At 40.0% G+C, this 11,555-nt stretch overlaps 1 protein-coding gene across 3 annotated transcripts in view; it reads left to right on the top strand.

Annotated features, from left to right (window-relative positions):
• kdm6a (lysine (K)-specific demethylase 6A) overlaps window positions 1-8,830 on the top strand; it is a 79,264-nt gene extending 70,434 nt beyond the window's left edge. For all 3 annotated transcript variants that reach the window (XM_057851830.1, XM_057851831.1, XM_057851832.1), the window contains 6 exons: window positions 71-185; window positions 245-432; window positions 501-642; window positions 3,502-3,628; window positions 3,709-3,879; window positions 8,095-8,830. In XM_057851830.1, coding sequence (XP_057707813.1) covers window positions 71-185; window positions 245-432; window positions 501-642; window positions 3,502-3,628; window positions 3,709-3,879; window positions 8,095-8,124 — 773 coding nt within the window. In that variant the 3' untranslated portion in view covers window positions 8,125-8,830. The remainder of the gene's footprint in view (window positions 1-70; window positions 186-244; window positions 433-500; window positions 643-3,501; window positions 3,629-3,708; window positions 3,880-8,094) is intronic.
• The last annotated feature ends 2,725 nt before the right edge of the window (window positions 8,831-11,555 follow it).

Genomic DNA, 11,555 nt, shown 5'->3' on the forward strand with positions numbered 1-11,555 from the left:
GTAAACCTAATGCTAGAGTAATACGTCTGCACCAATCACTTTGTTGATAAATGCTTGTGGGATCATTTAGGTCACCAAGAGAACAATAACTTCTGTTCGGTTAACATCAACATTGGCCCTGGCGACTGCGAATGGTTTGCTGTGCCTGAGGCGTACTGGGGCGTCATCAACAGCTTCTGTGAAAAGTACGTCAGAAGCTAACTGTCCTGGTGCTAAATGCTGGAGTTACAGTTTTTATTTACAGGAACAACATCAACTTCCTGATGGGCTCCTGGTGGCCAAACCTGGAGGACCTGTACGAGACCAACGTGCCTGTTTACCGCTTCATCCAGCGCCCCGGGGACCTGGTGTGGCTCAACACGGGCGCCATCCACTGGGTGCAGGCTATTGGCTGGTGCAACAACATTGCGTGGAATGTGGGGCCCCTCACAGGTGAGGAAGATGCTTTCAAACTTTCCAATAACCAGTAACCGATGTGTTTTATCCACGGACGTCGCCAGCCCATCAGTACAAGCTGGCAGCGGAACGCTACGAGTGGAACAAACTGCAAAGTGTCAAATCCATCGTTCCCATGATCCACCTCTCCTGGAATCTGGCCAGGAACATCAAAGTGTCAGACCACAAACTCTTTGAGATGATCAAGTAAGAACTCACTTTTTATTCAATGGTGGTTAATCATGGCAGGACATTCCCTTTAGCACAGCTCCATCTAGTGGATGCAAAATGCAACCCCAACCACCACCACGACCTTAACGTTGAGTCCAGTTTTACCTCTCTAATGATTTTGATCTAAATATACGTAGCTGCAGCTATCAAATATTTTATTAATCGAGTATTCTATTGAAAATTCCATCGATTAATAAAGTAATTTGATTTTTTTAAGGTAACGAGCAATTAAAAATATACAGTGGTATGAAAAAGTATATGAACCTTTCGGAATTTCTCACATTTCTGCTTAAAATCATCAAATGTGATCTGATCTTTGTCAAAATCACACAGATGAAAAAACTGTATTTTAACTTAAAACCACCCAAACATTTAAAGTTTTTCATATTTTAATGAAGATGGTATGCAAACAATGACAGAAGGGAGAAAAATAAGTAAGTGAACCATCACATTTAATATTTTGTTACCTCCCCCTTTGGCAGCAATAACTTCCACCAGACGCTTCCTGTAGCTGCAGATCAGTCTGGCACATCGATCAGGACTAATCTTGGCCCATTCTTCTCAACGAAATTGCTGTAGTTCAGTCATATTCCTGGGATGTCTGGCATGAATCGCTGTCTTTAGGTCATGCCACAGCGTCACAATGGGCTTCAAGTCTGGACTTGGACTTTGCTACTCCAGAAATGTTGTTCTTCTGAAACCATTTTGAAGTTGATTGACTGCTGTGTTTTGGATCATTGTCTTGTTGCAACATCCATCCTCTTTTTAGCTTCAACTGTCTGACAGACGGCCTCAGGTTTTCCTGCAAAACTTTTGAATTCATTCTTCCATTAATGATTGCAAATTGTCCAGGCCCCGAGAAAGCAAAACAGCCCCAAATCATGATGCTCCCTCCACCATGCTTCACGGTGGGGAAGCTGAGGTGTTTATGTTGGTGAGCTGTTCCATTTTTCCTCCACACATGATGTTGTGTGTTACTCCCAAACAGTTCAACTTTGTTTTCATCAGTCCAGTCCACAAAATATTTTGCGAAAACTTCTGCGTAGTGTCCAAGTGCCTTTTTGCGAACATTAAACGGGCAACAAAGTGGCTTCCTCAGTGCAGTCCTCCTATGAACACCATTCTTGGCCATAGTTTTAAATATAGGTGAGATATTGGACTGTGCCAGTGATTTCTGCAAGTCTTTAGCAGACACTCTAGGGTTCTTTTTTACCTAGCTGAGTATTCTGCCCTGAACTCTTGGCGTCATCTTTGGTGGATGGCCACTCCTAGGGAGAGAGGCAACCGTGTCAAACTCTCTCTATTTGTAGAGAACTTCTCTGACTGTCGATGGATGAACATCCAGACTTTTAGAGATGTATCCTTTCCCAGCAAATCAACAATCCTTGATCGAAGGTCTTCAGACAGGTCTTTTGACCAAGCCATGATGCACCTCAGACAGCGCTTCTTATCAAGACAATTCATACCAGGTGTGCGTTTCATAGTGTGCAGGGCAGCTTTTAACCACTCATGAATGATTGGGCACACACCTGACTTAGTTTGTTTGGTAAAAATTGGTTTCATTTGCTTGTTAAGTCTCCTTATGCAGAAGGTTAACTTATCTCTCCCCCCCCCCCCCCCCCCCATTGTTTGCATACTATCCTTACTAAAATATGAGAACCTATCAATGTTTGGGTGGTTTTAGTTAAAGCAGACACTGTTTTTTCATCCGTGTGATTTTGACAAAGATCAGATCACATAATACCGAACCATTTTTAGACATGTCTTTATTTTAGATGTATATTGTTGAAACCAGTCAACAATTGCATCTCAGATGTGACTAGGACAAAAAAAAAAATCACTTAATTGTCTTCATTAAAAAAAAAACTCCTTACAAAAAAAATCTTATTTCTTACCTAAAAACGTCAGTACGCTTGATAACACACATCACTTAAAAGTTGGGTGTTTTTCCCCAACGTCTTTCAATTGAATTTCCATTCATGTCAAGCTATTTTTAAGTTGTAGTTTTAAATTAGTCTAAATTGTAAGTCCTGATAGGATTTTGAGTTTTGGCATTGTTGAAAATAAATGTATGATACCTGCTGTATTGGAGCACATTAGGCAACAGGTCTACTTGGTGTTTTATCCATTATGACTACGGAGCTAAAATTGACAGTTAGCTTTATTATGTTTTTATTTGACACCCTCATCACTCCACAGTGCTGTTTTTATATATCAAATCAAGCCTGTATGAAAGACACGTTAGCCACGCATCAACAGTAGTCAAAATCAATAGAAACCTAGCCCTGCGCAAGGGCTGACGTTATGCTAGCAAGGTACAGTAATGTTAATTTTATTCATCAGCGCTTCATTTTACCTTGTTCCGAGTATTGCTCCTCCGCTCTCGGAGTAAACAGGGTGCCTTCGGGGAAGCTGCAGCATTGAAGACGTGCCGTAGTGTTATGCAAGTGCTGTCTTACACTGTTTGCCTTGGTGTCCAGCTGGAAATGCTCCCACACTTTTGACTTTTTCTGTTTTTTCTTGGTGCCTTTCTCCTCGCTTTCTTCAGCTTCTTTGTCGTTACGGCTATATTCGTGCATGGTTGGAATCAAATCTATCCGCCGCCTCTGTCTTCTTCCCGTACGCACGTGACGTGACTCTTTGTGCCGCATTAAAAGTAGTCCGGGCAAAACGTCGTTCTTAGAGCCAGAAAAATTTAACGATTCCTCGAGGCGGAGAGAATTCCTTGATCAATTTTTAAAATCCAGTTACTTCAGTTATTTGATTAATCGTTTCAACTACACATCTAAATGTAACAATTCCAGAGTGGTTATTTTCTACTTTACTGTACACTAGATACTGCTTGCTACGGACTCTGAAGCAGTGTCAGATGCAGCGGGAGCTTCTTTTGGCTGCCGGGAAAGAATTAGTTTGGCACGGACGCACGCAGAACGAGCCTGCGCACTACTGCAGTATTTGCGAGGTAAAGCGCACGACCTACACCAACTTTCTTTGAGCCGTTCGACTGCTCGGCTCACGGCGGCGATGTTCTCGCCCGCGCAGGTGGAGGTGTACGACCTCCTGTTCGTGACCAGCGAGAGCAACAGCAGGAAGACCTACGTGGTGCACTGCCAGGACTGTGCCCGTAGGGGGGACCCTAACCTGGACAACTTTGTGGTGCTGGAGCAGTACAAAATTGAAGAGCTCATGCAGGTCTATGACCACTTCACTCTGGTAAGAGTGGGATATTTGCCTCTTTAATCTATACAGTGGTACCTCAAGATAAGAAATGAATTCAGAGTGGCTTTTGTAACCTCTGTGACGCAAATTTATAGAAAAATGATGTCATTCGTTTGTGCTGCTATCCTTTTTCAGATATTAACTAGCGATATTCCGATCACATCATTTTCAAAGTATCAGAATCGGCAAAAAAATATCGGCCATACCTATTTTTTTTTTTTTCTAATTAAATCGTTTTGTAATTGTATTTAATGGTACAGACATAATATGTTACACTCATCCAGAGTCTTTAGTTTAGGCTTAAGATAGGGTTCTCAAATTTATCCCGATAACGGCGGTAATTAATTTTTTAAAAAAATGTATCACGTTAAAATATTTAACGCAATTAATGCATGCGTTGCACGACCCACTCACGCATTGTCGCGCTCAATCTGTAATGGTGCCGTTTGATCTATATAGAGACATAAAAGGCAGCGTACAATGAGAAGAATGAATTTTGGCAGCCTTTGGAGACTTTTTTTAATTGGCTAAAGCCTTACATTCCTTCTCCCTACGATTAGAAACATCATGGGAAGCAATGTGAGGAAGCAAGGTAGCAAAAGATGTTTTTCTTAACACCTTATGTTATTTCCCAACGCAGAGAAGATATATCAATTGGTAGCACTACGCACAGTCATGGTTCCACTTCCCATCGTGCATTAGGGCATGGCTACAGTATCATTTGCTGAAAGCTCAACAAATACACTAGATGGCAATATTTAGTCGCAATATACAAAGTCACAAGTCTTCTCTATCCGTGGATCCCTCTCACAGAAAGAATTTAAATAATGTAAATGCCATCTTGAGGATTTATTGTCATAATAAACAAATCCAGTACTTATGTACTGCATGTCAAATGTATATATTCGTCTGAGTTTTATTCATTTTTTTCTTAATGCATTGCCAAAATGTATATGATCGGGAAAAATGACCGGGAATGATTGGAATTGAATCGGGAGCAAAAAAAGCAATTGGATTGGGAAATATCGGGATCGGCAGATACTCAAACAAAAACGATCGGGATCGGATCGGGAGCAAAAAAACATGATCGGAACAACCCTGATATTAACAATTTTTTTTATAGGTCAATCTGAGGTCAACCAGCTCCCCATATTGATTAAAAATGGCTAAAAATGGTGTGATTGTTTGTGCTGCTACAGATATTAATTTCAAGTGATGTTGTCACACAGCCCCCATTTATTGCTAAATGGACGCGAAATGGTGCCATTCGTTTACGCTATGTTTGTGCTGTAAAAAATTTCCGTTTCTGCTGCTATCGTTTTATACATAGTGAGATATTAATTTCAAGTGATGACGTCACTCGCAACTTTAATTATCCAACTCCCGCAGCGGACGGAGCGTACCAACTCGATAACACAGGGGTGTCCAAAGCAAAAACAAATTGCACCCCTTCAGGTCCATTTTGCAGTAAATGGTGGGCTTGAGATATTGATTTCGAATGTCAAACAGATATTCCCACAAAAAATATAAATACAGTGGTATGAAAAACCTTTTGGAATTTCTCTCATTTCTGCATAAAATCATTTTTGTCAAAATCACACAGATGTAAAAACAGTGTCTGCTTAACTAAAACCACCCCAAAATTTATAGGTTTTCATAATTTAATGAGGATAATATGCAAACAATGGCAGAAAGGGGGAAAAATAAGTAAGTGAACCCTCACATTTAATATTTTGTGGCCCCCTTTGGCAGCAATAATATCAACCAGACGCTTCCTATAGCTGCAGATCAGTCTGGCACACCGATCAGGACCAGTCATTCTTCTCTACATAACTGCTGTAGTTCAGTCAGATTCCTGGGATGTCTGGCATGAATCGCTGTCTTTAGGTCATGCCACAGCATCTCAATGGGGTTCAAGTCTAGACTTGGACTTGGCTACTCCAAAAATGTATTTCTTGTGAAACCATTCTGAAGTTGATTTACTTCTGTGGTTTGGATCATTGTCTTGTTGCAGCATCCATCCTCTTTTTAGATTCAACTGTCTGACAGACGGCCTCAGGTTTTCCTGCAAAACTTTTGAATTCATTCTTCCATTAATGATTGCAAATTGTCCAGGCCCCGAGGTAGCAAAACAGCCCCAAATCATGATGCTCCCTCCCACCACGCTTCATGGTGGGGATGAGGTGTTGATCTTGGTGAGCTGTTTCATTTTTCCTCCACACATGACGTTGTGTGTTACTCCCAAACAATTCCACTTTGGTTTCATCAGTCCACAAAATATTTTGCCAAAACTTCTGTGGAGTGTGCAAGTGCCTTTTTGCCAACATTAAACAAGCACCATTCATGGCCATATAGCTGATGTGTGCACAGAGATATTGGACTGTGCCAGTGATTTCTGTAAGTCTTTAGCAGAAACTCTAGGGTTCTTTTTTTACCTCTGAGTATTCTGCGCAGAGCTCTTGGCGTCATCTTTGGTGGACGGCCACTCTTTGGGAGAGAAACAACAGTGCCAAACTCTATTTGTAGACAACAACTTTGCTAATAGTTCATTGATGGATATCCAGGCTTTTAGCGATGGTTTTGTATCCTTTACCAGCTTTATACAAATCAACAATCCTTGATTGCATGTCTTCAGACAGCTCTTTTAACCGAGCCATGACGCACATTAGACAATGCTTCTCATCAAGACAATTCTTACCAGGTGTGTGTTTTATAGTGGGCAGGGGAGCTTTAAACAGCTCATCAGTGATTGGACACGCACCTGAGTTAAATTGTGTAGTAAAAATGGGTTTCAATTGCTCTTCAAGTCTCCTTTGGCAGAGGGTTCACTTACTTATTTTTTCCCCCTTCTGTCATTGTTTGCATGCTATCCTCATTAAGATATGAAAAGCTATAAATGTTTGGGTGGTTTTCGTCCGTGTGATTTTGACAAAGATCAGATCACATTCGATGGCGATTTTATTCAGAAATGTGAGAAATTCCAAAGGTTCAGATTAAGGCTGTCAAAATTATCGCGTTAACGGACGGTAATGGATTTTTTTGATTAATCACGTGAAGATATTTGACACGATTAACGCACATGCCCCGCTCAGATTAAAATGACAGCAAAGTGCAATTTCCACTTGTTACTTGTGTTTTTTGGAGTTTTGTCGCCCTCTGCTGGCGCTTGGGTGTGACTGATTTCATGGGCTTCAGCACCCATTCAATTCAATTCAATTCAATTTTATTTGTATAGCCCTGGATCACAAAAATGTTGTCTCAAAGGGCTTTGCAGAGGCAATATGATACACAATCAGAAACATGAGCATTGTGTATTGACATCAACAATGGCGGGCTACTAGTTTATTTTTTGATTGAAAATTTTACAAAGTTTATTCAAACGAAAACATTAAGAGGGGGTTTAATATAAAATGTCTATAACTTGTACTAACATTTATCTTTTTAGAACTACAAGTCTTTCTATCCATGGATGGCTTTAACAGAATGTTAATGATAATGCCATCTTGTTGATTTATTGTTATAATAAACAAATACAATACTTATGTACCGTATGTTGAATGTATATATCAGTCTTGTGTCTCATCTTTCCATTCCAACAATAATTTACCGAAAAAGATGGCATATTTTATAGGTGGTTTGAATTGCGATTAATTACGATTAATTAATTTTTAAGCTGTAATTAACTCGATTAAAAATTTTAATGGTTTGACAGCCCTAGTTCAGATACTTTTTCATACCAATGTTAACATTAGCTTAAGAAAAAAAAAAAAACTTCCAATCATATGTTGATCATAACAGCTTGATGCAGCCATGTTGGATGAGTTATGTCAAATTCACCATTGCCACTAGAGGGCAATGTATCCATGCAAAACTAAATGCAAACACTTTCAAAACGAACCATGACAACGCCGCTCTAAGTAAACGAATCCTCGAAGCAGCAAAAATTGATTCCAAGCTTTTTTCTAATTGAATTATTCAAATCATTCCATTAAAATTTGCAGCAACTAGATGGACGTCAAATTCACTTAAACTGGGAGGATGAGCTGTGAATGGTCATATTTCAGTGTTATCGAAGGTGCAGATGTTTCGTTCATTCGCCCCTCCCCAACCGAATGGATTGGACGTCTTGTGCCGTCAATATCAGCCAGTTAGTTAATTTGTGTGTTCCGATCGGGATTTAAGGGATGCTTTTCCATTCACTCCCAACAGGCAAGTCCTCTGCCTTCGTCATCCGGATGACGACGATGGACTCTCCGCGCATCTTTTCGCTCTTGTTGACATTTAGGAAGTAAGCCGTCAGTCCTATCGAAGCACGCTCCGTAGCGTTCCGCCAAGGCAGCTAGCCGTGCGTAAGTCTATGCAACCGGCCTCCCCCTAGTGGACTGGAGGGGGAAGGCAGACTTCCTCTCCTGAAGCATTGTACAAATATTATGATTTCAAGTCAACGGACTACTGACTCGTTTGTTCTCCGTTCTTTTAGTTCCATTTGCCATCACCTAGCCGCTCTTCTTTCTACCTTTTGTTAAATAAAAAAGAACACCTTTGTAATGTGAACAGTAGAGTCACGCGGTCTTTGCAACATTTCCCTTTTTATATATCGTTTTGCTGGAACAATGTTAATAATAATTTGTAGACACGAGGCCACGTCACCAAGAAAAAAATGGTTGCACAGAGTTCATTAGTGTTTTTTTTTTTTTTTTTTTTTTTAAATGTAAATGTACACTATTTATAAATGCATATTTATTGCTTGAAAATATTTGTTGATGGAATGCTGTCATTTTTTTTCTCTCCAGAAGACCTGCCATTAGATTTGAAGGAGCCTTGTGATTGCTCTTAATATGTTTGATATAGAAATAAAAGTGCTTACTAAGCATTGTGCAGACATCAGTCGGAGTGGTCGCCTGAAGGATGTTTTATGCGTCAATAAATGATTTGTCTCTATGTATACTGGGGTTTCTTTTTATTTTATGCAGTTAAAGTTGAGATTGCAATATAGGCCTGCAGCTATCGATTATTTTAGTTGTCGATTAATCGATGAGCTAGTTCGAATAATCGAGTAATCGGATAAGGAATACAAAAAATTAAACTACCTCAGCTGAGCCTCAAACGGTATAAAAAACAAACATAAATAAATGAGGATCAACAAAAGAACTGGCTAACTTACATAGCAAAAGTCTGCTAGCATAAATGCTATAAAATGCTAACTTTTATTTTTCTTTAAACAAATGGTTCAAACACATATTCCCACAAAAAACAGTTGAATATACCAATCATATCATCTAACATATGAGAAACTGCAACAGTAACAAAAAAAATTGAATTAAGCGATAGTTATGAGTTTAGATAGCTGTGACTTTTTTTTTACAGACGCCAAATTTTTCATTGTGACGTCATTTGTTTAAAAGTTTAAAATATGCGAGTGAATCATTTTTTAGTCGTTTTCTCTTTTTAAACTAAATATTAGACATCAATTAATGATTCTAAACTAAAAATGACAGACATTTTGAATAATAAATATAACTAGGCCTGCAAGCAGGACTGAACGGGCCCTCGCAATCTAGCGCAACTCGGACGTCACGCAACTCGGACTGTGTGCAGGTCAGGGTGGTGGCAGATCCTCCTCTCTAATCATCTCATTAGAACCTAACATGCACGAAAGTCGCCTATTTACATTACCACACCCAAGAGATAAAAAACCCTATTGGAGAGAGTACTACAAAAAAGGAGCAACTACTGAGCTGTGCAGCCAAGCCCTTATTCAAAACCAAATTAATCTTCTAACTGGGCCAATTCGACCAAGTGTGCCAAATATTGTGGCTCTATAAGCTGCCTGAGTCTCTGAAAAAAAATATTTCCTTTAAATGGCGAACAAAGGGTCGTCACGGCAACAGATGGACATGTGCCGTAAATAAGTATTTTAATAGGTCTTGAAACTACAATGACCAACCTGAAAAGAACTGGACATGTATTGGAAAAACGAGTGACTTTCTATTGCCACTAGTTGGCGCTGTAGGGTTGATGCAAATGACCCCTACAAGGCCCTTCAGGGTATGACTCTCAACAAGCACGGGAAGTTTGGCGCAGATATGTTGTATATCTGCCGAGTTATGACTGTTCAAAGTTTTTGGAGAGAAAAATTGATGACAGTCATTTTCACTTTGCTGTTTGGACCCCTCCGCTTCAACGAAACTTCAATATTCTTCATCAGGCACCTGAAGACAGGTCTTAAGGCTTCCCTTATGCAGGTTTGAGGTAGATTGATTTTTTCCCTTTAGAGGAGGAGTGTGTCCAGTAAAAAAGGGCATTTCCTGTTCCCACTAGGAGGCGCCAGGCACAAATGGTAAATTTTCAATCCAGTCCTGCTCAGGCTGGTATACCTCACACACATGCCAGATTTAAAATAGTTATGAGGGAGTTATCAGTCATTTTCCGAATTCGGTGTTTTGGCGAAAAAATGGCCGACTTTGGCACCCCGCCCATGTCAGGCCCGTGAATGAAAACACACCATTTTGATAACTTAAGATTTCATGTGCCTCATGAACAGTCTCGCCAATTTTGAGAATGATCAAACTAATTCCCTAGGTGCCAAGGTGTAAAATGTGCACACTGTAAATCGATAAAAATTTCATATACAATCCAAAATACCCGATTTCCTGTTGGGTTTGGAATACGCATGCAAGAGACTTTTTGGAGCAGTTTTGTACAAGGTATCGACTCTCCGAATTTCATCCTTCTACGTTGAAAAAACCTAAATAAAGAGGCCTTTTTGAAAATTTCAAGGGGGCGCCACTGAGCCATTTTGTTACATGTTTTCGTAACGTTGCAAGATTATGGAACGATATGCAAAGCCGCATGTACGTCCAAATTTTTGTGAGTTTTCGTGCATGTTCAAGCCTCCAAATGTAAACTCCTACTGTGAACCGATAAAAATTTCACATTCGATCCAAAATACCCGATTTCCTGTTGGATTTGGAATACGGGTGCAAGAGACTTTTTGGAGCAGTTTTGCACAAGGTATCGACTCCCCAAATTTCATCACTCTATGTTAAAAAAACCTAATAGGAAACGCCTTTTTGAAAAATTCAAGGGGGCGCCACTGAGGCATTTTGTTACATTTTTTCGTAACATTGCAAGATTATCGAACGTTATCCAAAGCCGCATGTATGTGCAAATTTTTACGAGTTTTTGTGCATATTCAAGCCTCCAAATGTAAACTCCTACTGTGAACCCATGAAAATTTCACATTCGATCCAAAATACCCGATTTCCTGTTGGATTTGGAATACGGGTGCAAGAGACTTTTTGGAGCAGTTTTGCATAAGGTATCTACTCCCCAAATTTCCTTGCTCTATGTTGAAAAAACCCAATAGGAAAGGCCTTTTTTAAAACTTCTTTCTGTCGCCACTAGTTGGCACTGTAGAGTTGATGCAAATGACCCCTACAAGAACCTTCAGGGTATGACTCTCAACAAACACGGGAAGTTTGGCGCAGATATGTTGTATATCTGCCGAGTTATGACTGTTCAAAGTTTTTTGCGTGACAAATTGTTGACGTTCATTTTCACTTTCCTGTTTGGACCCCTCCGCCTCAACGAAACCTCAATATTTTTCATCAGGCACCTGAACACAGGTCTTAAGGCTCCCCTGATGCAGGTTTGAGGTCAACAGATTT

This window comes from Corythoichthys intestinalis, chromosome 12 (genome assembly GCF_030265065.1).
Source record: "Corythoichthys intestinalis isolate RoL2023-P3 chromosome 12, ASM3026506v1, whole genome shotgun sequence".
NCBI classification, from domain to species: domain Eukaryota; kingdom Metazoa; phylum Chordata; class Actinopteri; order Syngnathiformes; family Syngnathidae; genus Corythoichthys; species Corythoichthys intestinalis.